The sequence below is a fragment of the Ascidiella aspersa genome, chromosome 2 (genome assembly GCF_963924565.1).
Source record: "Ascidiella aspersa chromosome 2, kaAscAspe10.2, whole genome shotgun sequence".
NCBI classification, from domain to species: Eukaryota; Metazoa; Chordata; class Ascidiacea; order Phlebobranchia; family Ascidiidae; genus Ascidiella; species Ascidiella aspersa.
Window position 1 is genome coordinate 13,976,082 of NC_139448.1, and position 16,817 is coordinate 13,992,898.

Below are 16,817 nucleotides of genomic sequence, written 5' to 3' on the forward strand. Positions count from 1 at the left end.
ACATAGTTTTGTCCTCTGCCGAAAAAACAACGTTTTTCTTTTTTTTTTATCGTCAAAAACATATTTTTGACGCTTTTTCTCGTTCTATCTAACCCAACCGTTCTCAACTAGTGGGCCATAAGAACATTTGAGGTGGGCAACAGACCAATTTAAAAAAGCTAGATTTAGTTTTAATTGTGTCACTATATTTAATTTTACAGGAAGAATTAAAAAGGAATGTAAATTTAGTGTTCAGTGGCAAGTATCTCACTAATGCACGTTTGAATAAATAATCCGTTTTGAAATATGTTCTGCTGTGTTTTGTTCTAAACCTATTTTACAGTTTTTTCTTTTATAAAAATGTATTGGACCACAGAATTTTTTTGCAACGTAAATGGGCCACAAAAGAAAAAAGGTTGAGAACCACTGATCTAACCGATCTAATGAGAGTTATTATTTTTTTGTTTTTATAGAACTGTCCCCACTGGTCCGGATGGAGCCGAACCATATCGTGCAGCGCCTCTTGCGGCGGCGGCTCGAAGATCGAGTCTCGTACTTGCATCAGCGGCCAACAGGGTGACGACGGTTGCGACGGATCAGATGAACGAACCGTTGACTGTAATTCACAGGTTAGCTGCTTCATCTAACTGATGATGTGATTAGGGCGGATATGAGCGCTACCGATGGCTTAATTTTCATCGCTTTTTAAAAATATTAGTTTTTAAACAAATAATGTTAAGTATGGGATAAAAGAATAAAAAAGGGTACAGTCGCAGCTTTAAATGATATTTGATATTTATTTGCTTACAGTTTAAGTTTTATAGAACCAATGTTTAATCTGACTTTAATTATATTTTTGCCCATAAACTATATAGTGTAACGTAGTTATAATATATGTAGTAAAAAGTATCTCGCTTTAAGCTGTTCTTGTATTTCGCTGTTTTTACTCCGGTTGGACACATTTTTCACTACTAATTTATTCCTTCTCACCCCTTATAATTTTCCCATCCTGCAGAACTGCCCTTCGTGGACACCCTGGGGACCTTACACCCCCTGCTCCTTGTCTTGCGGCACCGGACGAAGAACTCGCCTGGGTACTTGCAGTTTCGGAATACCCGGGGTCGCGGGTTGCGAGGGTAGCTTCTCTGAACCGGTCGAATGCAACACAAAGGTGAGTGGCAGCAGGGGGCTTTGGAATTTTTAAGGCGGTTGTTCTTACTATTTGAGGGTGCGGCGGACTTTAAAGGCAATAAAAATTGCAGCACATTTGCTACGAATGTAAAGCATGGCAATCACTCTTACTAAAAGGAAAGCCAATAGTGAATACCACAAAACTTTAAGATCTTGCCGATAGTATACATTTGTGGCATGTATAACTGAATGCATATGTGTATTACAATTAGGCTCTTTTTTAATATATTTTCCCCAAATTTTTTTCAAATGTATTGTGAAAGTCTACATGATTTATAATTGCGAATGTTTCAATTTTCAAAAAATTAATAAAAATGAAGTCGTTTATTTAGGTCTTTTTAAAAGAAAGGAGAAAACTACTAAAGAGTTAGAACTAAAAACTGGATAAAAATAACATAATCCGACTTACAATAAAAACATCAATTTTTAAGTTTGTAATAAACTGTTTCAAGTGCCTATCTCGCAATGTAGAACTATTTTTAATTTGTGTTGACTGTATTTATTCTCGCAGGCTTGTCCGTTCTGGTCGGCCTGGAGCGAATTCGGCGATTGCAGCGCCACCTGCGGCGAAGGCACGCACACGCACACGCGCACGTGCGTAAACGGAGACATTGGCGAGCACGGATGCGAAGGCACGAACACCGAAACGGCGCCGTGCAATTCAGGGGTGAGTTTACGGGCGTTTACGTGCACTTTTTTGTGTAGTGAATTGCATTTTTTTTTCGTTTCGCTCGACGCTAACGAGATTCAGTCAACAGAACAAAAAGAGGCGTTGCCAAATTGCTAGTTTAATAATTGCGTTTTGGGGACCCTTTTATATGCTGGAGCAAAATCTCAACGACAAAGAGACCAAATTTAACAAACACTTAACTTATGAATGGCTAACTGAAAAGATTTCAAGTTTCACATTATTGGCCATAATTGTTTTAGAAACACCGATCGTCCAGCCAGGTTTAGTAGGCTTCGGTTAAATCGCTGATCGAAAAATTAGCCACATTTTAAAATTCTAATACGCCTTGGTTTTTGTTCTGGCAGAATACATTCTATAGAAAGTGTTTAGTTTTGTCCTCTTGTGTGATGCAAGAAGCTTCAAGTGATTGAATGTAGTTTGTTTTAAATCGAAAATATTCGAACAAAAATGGTAGCAGACTGCATGGTAGCAGAAAAATGGTAGCAGACTGCATCATATTATTGTGGTTTCAATTTTTCTAAATTGCTTTCAGTTTTAGGTACACTATGCACGGATCTAAAATATAGCTTAATAATGAATCTCGAAGCTAAAAAGGTCGATTAAATCGACATCATCTTCATAAAGACGTTTCGATAAGCACTTGTATCATAATAATCGGTGCTTTCAGTTTTTTATTCTATTTCCTACTAATCGTAAAACAAATTTGCCTTTTTTCTGCGTTACCTTATTCGGGGCTAGACCTAGTGTTGACTGCCATCAAACTACACGTCACACCTGCAGCCGCCCGGCCAATGTAACAAACCGCTATTTTGCTTACAGAACTGCCCGCGTTGGGATCCTTGGGGTCAGTGGGGAGATTGCAGCAGAACCTGTGGCGGAGGACTTTTGATCCGATCCAGGGGATGCAGATACGGAAGCATCGGGGACGACGGATGCGTTGGAGCCGCCTCGGACGACATCGACTGCAACATCAAGGTAACATTGATCGACTTGCGGTTTGTATCAATTTTTGCCGTCTTCACTCAATAATATTTTCTCATCGATCCTGGTCATCAGCTTAAAGTGAATATGGTGTACTTAAATTCTTGGCTGTTTTTTTCTACTTTTTTCATTTTTTTATTATTTTGGACTGAAAATAACCCTCTGAGTTTTTGCACCCAAACCACAGCATATAATCTTTATTTTACCACTGCATTCATTAAGTAAACATAGCGAGATATTATTTTGACTCGGAGTCCGCAGCCTTTATATTCCACCCATTTGCGGAACAAAAATACATTGGGTATATAGCAATCCATTTATAGGGGAGGTCATACAACTCAATTTGTGGTTGGAAAATATTTCAACCGTTGCTGCTCCTCCTATAAAAAGTTAAGGTTGCAGCCTTATCCGTTCCTATCTGGGTACTGCGCACGTCGGGCTCGGGACTCGTGTATTGTTTTGACTTGCTAATAAAAAAACACGACCCTTCGCAGGAATGTCCTTATTGGGGACCATGGGGCAGCTGGAGTTCTTGTGCGGTGACGTGTGGAGGCAGCTTCGTGCGAAGAGAGAGAGGCTGCGTCAATGGTAACCCTGGCGCCATCGGATGCGAAGGACTACCGTCTGAGGAGAAACAATGCGGAGCAGGCGTAAGTTTGAAGAACTCCTTCCGAAAATTCAATTTTTCACAGTAACACTAAACAACCTTACTACAGCATTCCAACGCTGATGTGCTGAAGACATAGTCATCTCATTTATTTAACGTTTCGGCTACCTATGCAGGATGCCTTCATCGGGGAATGCAATAACACCACGCTCAACATCACTAGTTGCATTTCTCGATAAAGGCGCCCTTCATAGGATTAGGTAGCCTAAACGTTGGAGACAATAAATAAGTAACGGAATGGGTTCTTTTTAGAGACTATGCCTGGTAGCAGTGGACAACTCAATTTATTTTATCTTTTTAAAATTATATTCGAAATAAAATAAGGGCATTTGAGTTTTTTCAAATTAGGTTATAATTAGATCATTTCAATTTTCTTAAATTAGATTAGAATTAGAATTACAGAATTCCTAAAACAACGAATTTTAACCGAATTTCAACTTGAATTACATTACAATTTTTATACGTTTTAGCATAGCCTATGCTTTTTAGAATTTACAAATGACCAACAAGTCGTTCCGACCAAAGAGTTTTATTTAAAATTCTTTGTTTGGCTGAGAGACTAAAACTGCCGTTGAACAAATTAGCATTTGTTGGGAATTCCGAATTAGTTAGAACTAGAATTAGGGCACACAAGCTATTCACAAATTAGATTAGAATTAGAATTACCCGCGTTTTGCTCTAATTCATTGAATTAATAAACTAGAAATATGTGTGTCTGCCTGGTAGAAACAGCATATTTATCAAGTCCACTCGTAAGTTGTACCTTCCTAACGTCAAGTCTTTCCGTTTGCAGTCATGTCCTCGATGGGGTCCGTGGTCCCCGTACGGCCCCTGCACACTGAGCTGCGGCGGAGGTCAACGTATGAGGTCACGGGAGTGCGAAGACGGAACTATCGGTCAACGAGGTTGCGAGGGTCCCAGCAGCGAACAGCAGCGTTGTAACGACGAAGTAAGTTAAAACTAGAATATGTCTCTATGTTCTGGGAAACTTCATGATATTTTTACGCAAAGTTTTTTCGTTTGTGTTTTGCATTGCGGCTGAAATACTTCTAAGAATTGATATGTCTTTTTACAGTTCGATATTTAATGACTATTATAAACTTTACCCCGTTTTTAAGCAAAATTTGCTTCAAAGGATAAATGTGTCTATTTAAATTTCAAAATTTAATTACTATTCTTACGTATTTTTTATCGTAAAAGCTCCTTAAATTTCCTCGTGCTACTAATTGTTGTAACAAACAAATCCATTTCGCTTTACTGTTGAGTTTATCGCCCCTTAACTAGATTTTCATTTCATGGTTTTCAATCTCGGTCCCATGCGCGTATGACATCCATGTTACTGATGCTTGATGCTATTTGTCATCTACCTGACAGGGGATAGACTTCGTGCCAAAATTTTAAATACTCAAACAAACTTATTTTCCTTTTTTTTATAGGCAAAAGTTGTCAGACGTATATTTTTTTCATTTTTTTGGATATTACATACCAATTTTGCCTCGTCGGTTATTGCCGATGAATTAACACGTTTTATCAATTATTATTGACACCAAATTAGAATGAAAATAAAACTTTCACCATTAAAATGAAATGTAAAATGTAATCAATAAACTTCTTTTTAAAAAATGATTAAAAACAAACGTGAACAACAAATGTCGCTCATTTTCATCAGCTGTGTCCGGATTGGGATTCGTGGAGTTTGTGGAGCGATTGCTCGAGCTCGTGCGGCAGTGGAACCTACACGCGTTCCAGAGTCTGCCTACGCGGTTCGAGAGGACAGCTCGGATGCATCGGCTCACTTACTGAAGGAGGAATCTGCAACGCACAGGTAATTTGACTAGGGTCTCTTAAAACTAAAAAAACGCTCGGAAACAAACAGTATTGTCGACCAGGTTTCATTCGAATTAAGGAAATGACGATACCACTTGGCGAAATATATTTTCCTTCTAAACAAAACGTCTGATCCTGTTTTTACTCATGCTTTTAACTATGAGTTTTACTTGTCGACCAGTTACGTTGTTTAATCTTACATTATACCGGAAGCTGTAGCTTTACTAACGTTGCCCCAAATATTAGCGCAACTTCTGGGTTTGAAAAGTTTTTGTCATAAACTAAATTTTTTATAGCATCAGGGTCAACTTACTCGATAGCCATTTTGTGTTTTGTTGTTGATCCTTCGCTGCTATGTTCGCATTTGTAGCAACTAACAAACTTATCAGTTATAATTGAACACAACCGCGTTTTTAGAACTGCCCGACGTGGTCTGCCTGGGTCACCTGGACATCGTGTACCGCCTCTTGTGGCGGTGGTTCCAGGGCTCGATCAAGAAGCTGCCAGTTCGGCTCCATCGGGGACTTCGGTTGTCATGACGGCGGCGAATTTGTATCAGAACAATGCGCGCCTCAGGTAAGCAGGTTTTCTTCCTTCATTGCAACCAACTGGCGTATTTTAATATAGTAAAAAAAAATCGCGACCCTTTCGGTCAGACATGGATAAACAGAGATAGATAGTTTGTTGATTGGAACCGCAACAACCATAACGCAGTAGGCTACAAAGCTTACAAACATAATTTCAGTTGTTCGTTCCGGGATACAGCGAAAAAACGCACATCGAGTCAACTGCACACCCTGTTTTAAATTCAATTAAGTATACACAAATGTTCATTCGAAAAAAACATTTTATATACAACACATAAGTAATATAATGATACGTTGAAAAACAAGAAATATAAGATAAACAAACGAAAAATCATCAACGACAAGCCAAGTTTATTGCCAGAAATAACGTGTACACAGTGATACACTTACAACTAACATAAAAATAATACAAGAGATTTAAAGGAAAATCATTCACAACAAACAAACAACAACGCAATTTTAACGCCGCAAATGACGAAAATGCAGTGATATATAGATATCTGAACATTAGAGGATTACTGTTATTTGCTTCGTTGAAGTAATGTGTGTCTTAAGGGTTTCTATCTTTGGTTTCCCAAAATCAAAACAAAAAACGCCGAAAACTCGTCCCCTGATTTGAGAAGTCCTGTCCTATGCAACAAACGTTGCGTCGTGGCTTTTATATTTCCAAACGAAATCCTTATTGTGTTTTTTATGTAGGATTGTCCGGCCTGGACCGAATGGGGCGAGTGGGAACGTTGCGACAAGCAATGTGGAAGTGGAACCCAGACCAGGATCAGGTTCTGTGATAACGGAACACCAGGGGACCGCGGCTGCTTCGGACAGCCTGAAGAAGATAGGGCTTGCAACCAACTGGTAATATTTTTTACTGTAAACTGGCTTCTTTCACCTTGTAATAAGTAGCTTTTAGCACCCCTGCAAGATTTAAAGCCACTTATTTTAAGGACGCGAAAAGTAGCTATAGTCTCGTTTTTTTCATGTGAACAGTTATACTGTAAATAATTTAGATGGATAGACTGATATTTGTTTTCCACATTCATTGCCTGTCAGAAGAAGATATTCCACGAACCTTAATGATCGACAAATCCCGAATGCAAGATGAGCCAAATAATATATAAACCAAACAATATAAAACCCGTCTCTGCCGAGTGTTTAATCCATGACTATACAATTCTTTTCCTTACAGCCATGCGCCCAATGGTCAACCTGGGGTCCGTGGGGTCAGTGTCCAGTGACGTGCGGAGGCGGTAGACGCAGCCGACTACGATCGTGTCTAAACGCCCTTGCCGGCAACCAAGGATGCCCTGGCCCAAGCTCGTCTTCCACGGCTTGTGGTGGAGCGGATTGTCCAGGTAAGATTGGGGCAGTGGTTCTCAACCGGGTTGACGCGGTCTCACCCTTGGGTGCCATTTCTAATGCACAAGGGTATCGGTAGATATTTGAGAATCTTTAAGAATTTGGTTTTTGCTCAACTCTTGCATGTTAATGTGTAAGATTAGATAGGAATACATCCAATTATACCTGCCTACGTTGTGTAGAGTTGGTGTGTGTTGTTCCAGTTCGGTTTAATGGGACATTCTATAGTCAATTACCCACAAAAAAATCTTGTAGGGGTGCCGCAATCTATTTATGATTTCTGAGGGGTACTGTTTGCCACAAAAGGCTAAGAAACACGGCATTGACCAATTGGTTAATTGGCTTAAGCGCAATTGCCTTTTAAATATTCGTCGTTTAAAATTTTTGAAAAAAATATCGACCAAAAGTAATATAAAGACTTTAAGGGTATTTTTTTGCTCAGTTTTGTTTCACTAATCCGATCAATCAAATTTCCTTTTGATTATAGTGGCGCTTAATTTTTGTGTATTAAGTATGTTTTGAATTAAAATCCGAAATAAATCATTCGGACATTTTTAGACATTAATTGATAATCGAGTTTGTTATACATACATTGAACAAGCTTAAACGCTCAGTAAATTCGCAGTGGATAACCTCACTATAGGCCGCAAATGGTTTAGCCGTATAACGAGTATATGGCTCTAATTTCTCGTATTATTCCAGTCTGCACAGTGAACTACGAGGACCGCGGCATGGAATCGGGTTTCGTGGTGTGCACAAGCAGCAATCAAGTGGGCTCGATCTGCACGTTCGCCTGCAGGTCCGACTACCAGATCGTCGGCATGTCGAACCTCGTCTGCCTGGAAAGAGTGGCCGGCATTGCGGTTTGGGACTCGGAACCCCCCACCTGTTCAGGTTTGACACCGCTTGAAGTCTTTTGCTGTGTTTCGCCTCTTCTCTTGTCTTCTCTTTCGAAAGCTCGTGAAAAAACTCTTTCAGTTCTAAATTTTGTCACAAAGATTGTGTTTTTCAGTTTTGCAAAAACGCCCAGTCAAGTCATTAGGAGAGCAAATCCACTCCAAGTCAAGTCATTGACGTAACAAAATAATACTGAACCATAACTCAACTAAAAATAATAAAAATGCTACACAACAAACAAATTGATTTTTTGTGCAAAAATTGTTATAAATAATCCAGTTTTATTTAAACACATTTAATGAACGCACTTAATTTTAACCCAAGTGATTTGACATAAAAACATAATTTCAATTCAAGACATTTTTTCAAAATATTTAAGTCAAGTCAAGTCATTTGAAAACAGTTACTTTAGTGCACTTAAGCCAAGTCATTTACTCAAATCATTAAAACATTGCTGTTTTCGCTCTGTGGCCTTGTGTACATATAAATATACATACAAGCTCCAAACAGAAATCTGAAACTAATGTTTGAAATGGTTTACTGTATGAACCGCAAAAAATATTTCCCGATAATACGGCTATAGTTTGCCCCTGCCTGCCCTAAACGCTACCCTTTTCAAACCGCTTTTCTATTGCCGGTTACAGAGAAATGTAGCGACCAGGTGGACGTGGTGCTGGTTCTCGACAGCTCCTCAAGTATTGGCATGCCTAACTTCAGGATCATGCAAAGCTTCCTTGAAGCACTTGTGCAACGATTCAGTGTTGGACCGGAAGATGCCCTGGTAAGTGTTTGATTGCTAGCAAATGATAGACTAAGTGCCACTTGAGATTGTTGTTTTTTATTACGTCCCATATTCTTGTTTTCGTTTTATCATAAATGAAAAATATTTTAGGTTGTTGGTGTTTTTTTACTAAACGCAAATACTCTCTTAAGTTAATGTCCAGGTTTCAACTTCATCATTGACTCTGTGATGCATCGAATAATACTTTTTTGACGAAAAAGCAACATTGTTGACTTGTAAAAAAACAAATATAACTATATTTATCAATTCAAAAATGCTTTAATCAATTGAAAACGATTGGGTCTTGTTAACAATTGCTTTGTCTGTAAGTGCTGCCGGAAATATACGAGAGCGAGAGAAAAAGCACAAAATGTCCTTAAATGATTAACACATTCTTGTTGCCTCTTTGGAAGCTTGTACTATTCCATGTGTGCCATTATCGTTGGTTAGCACTAATTCTGTAGGGCTACAAAATGTACGAAGGTTTCAGTATTTGTGAAAATCTCATTATATTACAAAAAATTTTTCGACGAGTTCGGTTTAAATTGATCCCTTTTTTGCCCACCGCAAAATCTCCCTTCGTCTCACACGTTTTGATGTTCGAATTGCAAAGTTTCGACAAAACTGCCGTATTATTGCAGCGAAAAATGAAAGCGGGATTGTTCTTTACGCCAAATTTTTTCGTTGTACCTAACAGTTCGGCGCGATTCGCTACAACAACCTGATCGACAAGCTGTGGGACCTGAAAAGCTACACGAACAAAGCGGACTTGCAGCAAGCCATCAAGCGCATTCCCTACGATGGCTTCGGTACACTTACCGGCAATGCGATTAACTACACGCATAACTTCATGTTCACCGAGTCGGTTGGACGGCGCAAGGGCGTGCCTAAGATCGTCTTGGTAATCACGGACGGTGAGTCGCCCGTTAGTTTTGATGCTCTTTATGCTTGGTTAACCGTTGGTAGATCTTTTTATGCTTTTTTGCCAACTTCAAGCGCTTTGTTTTTGGATTGCGGTGCATTTTTTTGCTAAACCGTTTTCCCTGGATTTTCTACTATTTTAAATCTTTTTACACTCGCTTTTCTGATTTCAAAACTTTGTTATGTTTATTTATTTTGTGAAATCATTAGTAAATTAAATAATTTTAATATAAATATAAATAAGACACTGTAAAACCATCACACCCTCTGAACGTTTGATGTAGTTTATTTGTTTATTGTCGTTCGTTGACTTATATATCGCAAAAGTTTATTATATATATATATATCGCAAAAGTTGTGTTTTTTCACATCTTATGAGCATGTTTCATTGAGTACACACGTTTTATCGATCTATCCATCGTACGCAGTTCACCGACTAAGAACTTTACAAATATGTATTTACCTTAAACGCTGTTTTTTAACAGGAATCTCTTTTGACGACGTCGAGGTGCCTTCAAGACTTCTGAAACAAGACAACACCCTCGTGGTGGCGGTGGGCATCGGTCGAGTCGACATCGACGAGATTAACGAGATCGCCTCCGACCCAGACTCCGACTTTGCGACGGCCGTCGACGATTTCAACTCACTCAACAAAGTCGTCAACAGCATCACCAACCAGATTAAGCTCTGTCAGGTAAAGTTTTGGCAATACCGCACATTGAGATGCATGTTTTGACGCGCACTGACGGCTGATATTGCAAATGATATGTGCTGGGTTAAGGGCGGGTTGCTGTTGTTTAAGCTCTTTCAGTAAACTTTGTTTTATGCTTAGTTTTTTATTTCTCCTCGCGTTAGTACCACACTTTAGCTGTATATCAGGTAAACGGTAGCGATTGTATCGCTGAAAAGGAAGAAGTTTAGGCAAACTGATTAGGTCCACTAATTTTAACCTTCGTTGGTGATTATTTGTTTGTTTCACGTCACTTCAATACGCCTCCACATTGCGTGATTTACCAAGCACACTGTTTTACAGCTCGTTTGGAGTTACGAGGTTTAATAAATCACCCAGAGTTTTACAGTTGAACAAGTCATTATTTACATAGCTCTATGTAAAAAGGCACCCGCAAGGTTTATCAACAACAAAAAACGGGTTACCATTTTGTTTCACTGACATCAATTCGTTTCTCTCGTTTTGCAGAACGTGGCGGTGAACATCACAGAGTGTCCAACCAACCCTGTGATGGACGTTGTGTTCATCGTGGACAGCTCTTCAAGCATCGGAAACGACAACTTTGAACTGATGCGCGACTTCATCATCAAGATGGTCGAGGTCTTCGCCGTATCGCCAACAGCCACTCAGGTTAGTTAACACTGTATTAAAAATAACATGTCGTTTTACCGATGAAAAATCGGGCTTTATACTTTAGTCGATTGGAAAGGATTGAAAAAGCTGTATTGGTTGAAATGTTTTATAAATTTGTGTATTTGCCAAAATGACGAATTGAACAAATGCATGAATTTTGGAACGAATGATAGATTACTAAAACATTCACTTTATATGACTATAGTTTGCAAGAAAAAGTAGCGCGCATTAAAATAAGTTTGAACTGTTTTTGTAAGGTTTTGATTAACACTGTGTTTTTTACTCTTTAGGTCGGATTTGTCCGTTACAACAATAATGTCGATCCTACGTTTGAGCTTGACACCTACAACAACACTGTCGATGTGATCAGAGGTAACATAAATATAAAAAAATATACTGAACAGTAATGATTGGGCTCTTTTAAGTGTCCTAATTTGATAAAAAATAACTTTGAACTTTCGTTGCTTTTTAACTGACCGATCGTTTTTTTTTAATAATAATACAAAAAAAATTTTTTTATAAAAAACATTGAAAAGGGTTACTTAAAAACTATTGTGCGTTGATATGCTTTAGTTTAAGTTGATCTGTGTTTTTTTTGCAGCGGTGGAAAATGTGGGGTACAGCGGATCTGGAACCAGAACAGGACAGGCTTTGCAGTACGCGGCCACCAACTCATTCCGTGCATTCGCTGGTCGCAGACCTGGTGTGCCAGCGGTCGCTATCGTCATCACAGACGGTAAGATCTTCTCGCAGATGCACTTTTTTAATTTTGGCAATCTCTACTTCAAGACTTCCGTGTGTTGGTTAAACTGCTTTTGCACTTTTGTTGTTTCGAAAGGGGGACAAGCTTGTAGCGTGAACTTGTTTAGCGAAGTCACAAATTTGACAAGTCATATTTTTCCGCGAAATTTAATTAAGTTATCTGTTTCCGATTAGTTTTATTTTTAAACGAATTTAAAATTTCGGTAAACTATGCTAGGATTTGTAACGTAGCTAGAAAATTTCAGTTTTATTAACATATACTAATGTAAATTGCTACATAGCTGCTTAACATGGCAATCATATGCGTCTTAGTCTACATCTTATTTATTGGTTGCTGGTTAAGACTCACATAACGCGCAACTCAAACACGACGTCGTGATGTTATTTTTCAGGCAAATCTCAGGACGGTGTGGCCGCTCCCGCGCGTATCCTGCGTTTGGCCGCCGAGGTGATCGCTATTGGCATAAAGGGCGCCGACGAGAACGAGCTTCGTGAAATAGCCGGAACCTCAGCCGCTACCAACGTGTTTAATGTGGCCGAGTTCGAAGCACTGGCAACATTGATCGAGAACATTAGCCAGGCAGTTTGCTTCGCCGGTCGCGGAGCCAATTAGGCTGTTGTGTATCATCACTGCACTTCACCCAAACATGTATTTATACTAATCCTCTATCTCTCTTTGTCTGTTACCGTACTACTAGCATACAGCGTTGTGTTCGCTTATGTGCCACGCCTTTCATTCTAACCCCGGTTTGCGCTCTACCTATAACCAGCAAACTGTCTTATCATTCTCCAACCTCGTGTTTGTGCCAAGAGCGACTTTTCAACAAAAACTTTTGGCGGCTGCGAAGTGCAATATTGCAGTTGATGTGCATTGGTGCAGCAGTTGAAAATGTGCACAACATGAATTAAACTCAAACTAACGCGATTTTTTGTCAAAGAGTTAGAAGCAGTGACAATTTATTAAAGTGGAAAGTATTGCAAAAGCTAGACAGGTTTTTTCAGGTTGTGAAAGATAGGTCTTAGTTATGCTATTCATCTAAACTAGAAAAATATTAAATGATTTTCGTATTACTTATCTTTATTCCATATTAAACAAAAAACATTTAAGAAAATGCAATTAGAAATTCTGTAGTTGAGTTATTATGCAAATTATTAGTTTTTTGGCATTTAAGGAAAGGGTAATTATTTAATCGAAGTTATTTTTGTTTGGCAATTTATTAACCGACTTGTTTTAGCCAAGCTGTTAACTTTTGTGGTTATCATGTTACTCCTTATGTTAGGTATATGACTTTTCAAAGTTTTAATACATCTATCATCAAGAATTACGCAAAACCCAGTTAGCTGTTTAAAATTACTTAAAAACGTGTTCAAAATGAAATTTGACCAAGTTCTATGAAAACTATTTAATTTTTTTATTTAGGTTATAAACAACTTGTATAACTAATTCATGTTAAAACATACAAAATATAGGCAAAGGCAATTTGTAGCAAGACTAGGTTTTTATACAGATTTTAAAACTTCTGCAACTTGATTTTAGTCACTATCCCAACTTTGTTTAAACACCACTATTTGTATCTTAAGTCGCACCTTCTGATACAGCAGTATAGGATCAACACCTCTAACAACTTAAACGTTTTTCCAATATCATCTATAAATTTAGATTTTATTTGTTTGTACAGCATATCATTAGCCAGTTACTCATAACTGAGAAGAAAGTAAAATGTGTGTTAGGTGTTAGAAGAAGTATAAACAAGATGTACATAGTTAGTTGTTTGGTAGGCTAGACTCTATAGCCACAAAAAACAAAGTAATTTAACGTTGGTTAGGATGCGCTGCCTTCCGAGGAGTAGGCTATTCTAAAAACGTTCTCAAATATAAAAGCTTTGTAGGATTTTACGTAGCCTATATTGTTAATAGGTCATCTCCATTTTTTCATCCCCTGGATCCTATTAGCGAAAAAATATGAATCTGTAGCCTATCCTAAATTATTGTCTATTGCAATATGACCTTGAATAATAATTATTCTAGGCTAGCGAGGAAATATTTTAACATTCATACGTAGCTGAAATCTACAAACGTTTTTTCGTGCAAAATTTATTTGAAAAAACACCTTGCAATAAAAACCACAACTTAACAGCAACGAGAAACGTTTACGTTTTCATATAATTCTACCAACATCACGTTAATTGTGATACTATATTCAAACACGCGCATGCCAGCCATTGAAAACTCGGACTTGGCACAAATATAAAATAAAATTCAAAAAATAAATCTATGTGTTAAAATCTTTGCGAAAATATATACAAATGTGAGAAAAAACAGCGAGTACAATTTTTCGCCAGGTGGACCTAAACGGCTTTGCGGCCGGCGAAGCAAACTGCCCGACTGATGTTCTCGATCAGTGCTGCCAGGGCTTCGAACTCGGCAACGTTAAACACGTTGTTCATTCCCGAGTCTCCGGCGATTTTGTAAAGTTCGTTCTCCACCGCACCTTTGACCCCGATCGCGATGACGTCAGCGGCTAGGCGCAGCGTCGTTGCAGGGCCTTCGATCTCGTCTTGGGCTTTTCCTAAAACAAAGAACGAGACAGCTGGCAATTAAACAGAAAATCAGGCAAGAGTAGCTTTTTTTCGTTATTTGCATTCCCGGAAAATGCTATGCTATGAAATCCTTAAAAAGAAGACACAGATGAGAAATTAACATATAAACATTTAACTTAATTTGTGTTATTTGTGTTTTAAGACATTCTCCGTTTACCACTTGGATATCTGATATTTTCGAAAATAAACTTAAAGGGGCATTTTATAAATTGTCGTACAAAATCACAAAGTTTTACAAAGTTTAAAATATTTAATAAAAATCACAAAGTTTAAAATATTTTAAAGTAGGCTATCAGGCTGTTATTTTTGCCTCGTTCAGTTCAATGTTAGATTATATTTTGAGGAAATTATCCATCAATCTTACCGTCTGTGATGACGATGGCGACCGCTGGCACACCAGGTCTGCGACCAGCGAATGCACGGAATGAGTTGGTGGCCGCGTACTGCAAGGCTTGTCCTGTTTTGGTTCCAGATCCACGGTACTTCACACCGTTGATTGCTGTTGTAAATAGTGTATTTAGTTTTAGAAAAAAAGTAAATATTGTAAAAGTTTTAATCTGAACCAAATACTTATAGGCTACCAAATTTAAGCAAATATTTCTTGTATCTGTTTTACATGATATGTCAGTATCCTGATGAAGACGTTCTGTATAGGACGTCGAAAAGTCGATTTTATTATATAATGCTGCTGGATGAGCAACATTCCGTTATATATTATGCCTGGCAGCAATAGCTTATTTCGTATCTTGCCAGTTTAAATTCTAAAACTCTAATACAGTAAAAAATGTACCTTCTACTACATCTTCAGTGTTGTTGAAACTGTTTAGTTTGAAAACTGGGTCCACTTCCTTGTTGTAACGAATAAAACCGACCTGTTTAACAAAAAAACAAGAAATATTGTTTCTAAATTGCCGTTACTGTTGCCAAAATATAAACGTTGTACACTACATTTTGCAACAATTCTGCTCAGAAACGGGTGGATTACCCGTTAAAGCACTGCAGGTCCCAATATCGACATTACCTAAACATTGCAAAATATGTTGAACGTTGACTATTTGAGGTTTACGTACTACAGGAGTAAGGAGTTTTTATTCGTTACCTGTGTAGTAGACGGTGATACCGAGAAGACCTCGATCAACTTGATGATAAAGTCTCGCATCAGTTCAAAGTTGTCGTCCCCGATACTCGATGAGCTGTCCACGATGAAAACAACGTCCATGATGGGGTTTGTCGGACAGGTGCTGTCAATCGGTAGGTCCTGCAAAAAACGATGATTACTATTTAATCATACAAGTAGCCCACACAGTTTTGACTAAACTTGTTCGTTTTTTTTAAACTCTGCAAATAATTTCTTTCAAGTTAATGCTTAGTAACACTAGTTTAACTGAATCACCAACTTGCTTTGAAAAGTGTAAATCATCAAAACCTCAGCAAATAATACACATTCGCTATATTTTACCTGACAGAGCTTAATCTGGTTGGTGATGCTATTGACGACTTTGTTGAGCGAGTTGAAATCGTCGACGGTCGTCGCGAAATTGGAATCAGGATCAGATGCGATCTCGTTGATTTCTATGAGGTCGAACCTTCCTATGCCCACGGCCACAACGAGGGTGTTGTCCTGCTTAAGCAGTCTCGAAGGTACTACAACGTCGTCGAAAGACGATCCTGAAAAAGACGATTGAGTTTGGTTACGCATTCTACGAAACAGAAAATGTTAACCGAGGCTAGGAATTCGCTTATTTCAAAAGGTTGAACTAGAAATTAAACAAATGAACGTAAGATGGGAAGCTAAGATAAAATAGTCTACCTTTTTTGGAATTGTACCTTTACCATTTAAAACTTAAATCTATAAAATTTTGTACGAAAATCGTCTAAAATGCCTAATTTACCATACAACTCAATATTGGACTTTTAGTTAAATCTTTCCTAAGTAAATAGGTATTTACTTATATTAATTATTTTGTTTAATCATCTATAGCATTCTAACACAGGGGTTCTTGGGTCCATGGACACCTAAAACTTAGGTCCATGGACACCTCTAAAACTTGGGTCCATGGACACCTTGGTGGTAAGTGAACTAGTTTTTCGGGGTCCATTAAGGCCATTTTGTCTATTTTTAAAAAGTATATATTTAAAAAAAAATTTAATTAAAAATAAAACGTTTTTGCACTGAATATATTTAGACTTCGTTCCACTTTTACACTTTTTGGA

At 38.1% G+C, this 16,817-nt stretch overlaps 1 protein-coding gene across 1 annotated transcript in view; it reads left to right on the forward strand.

Moving 5' to 3' along the window:
• The window catches only part of LOC146163838 (uncharacterized), a 120,984-nt gene extending 108,083 nt beyond the window's left edge, over positions 1 to 12,901 (forward strand). The window contains exons 150-167 of the mRNA XM_083380604.1: positions 453 to 608; positions 995 to 1,150; positions 1,682 to 1,837; positions 2,681 to 2,836; positions 3,337 to 3,492; positions 4,303 to 4,458; positions 5,179 to 5,334; positions 5,754 to 5,912; positions 6,623 to 6,778; positions 7,110 to 7,275; positions 7,982 to 8,173; positions 8,821 to 8,957; positions 9,655 to 9,871; positions 10,364 to 10,572; positions 11,077 to 11,238; positions 11,532 to 11,613; positions 11,843 to 11,977; positions 12,396 to 12,901. Coding sequence (XP_083236730.1) covers positions 453 to 608; positions 995 to 1,150; positions 1,682 to 1,837; positions 2,681 to 2,836; positions 3,337 to 3,492; positions 4,303 to 4,458; positions 5,179 to 5,334; positions 5,754 to 5,912; positions 6,623 to 6,778; positions 7,110 to 7,275; positions 7,982 to 8,173; positions 8,821 to 8,957; positions 9,655 to 9,871; positions 10,364 to 10,572; positions 11,077 to 11,238; positions 11,532 to 11,613; positions 11,843 to 11,977; positions 12,396 to 12,616 — 2,928 coding nt within the window. The 3' untranslated portion in view covers positions 12,617 to 12,901. The remainder of the gene's footprint in view (positions 1 to 452; positions 609 to 994; positions 1,151 to 1,681; positions 1,838 to 2,680; positions 2,837 to 3,336; positions 3,493 to 4,302; positions 4,459 to 5,178; positions 5,335 to 5,753; positions 5,913 to 6,622; positions 6,779 to 7,109; positions 7,276 to 7,981; positions 8,174 to 8,820; positions 8,958 to 9,654; positions 9,872 to 10,363; positions 10,573 to 11,076; positions 11,239 to 11,531; positions 11,614 to 11,842; positions 11,978 to 12,395) is intronic.
• Positions 12,902 to 16,817: the final 3,916 nt, after the last annotated feature.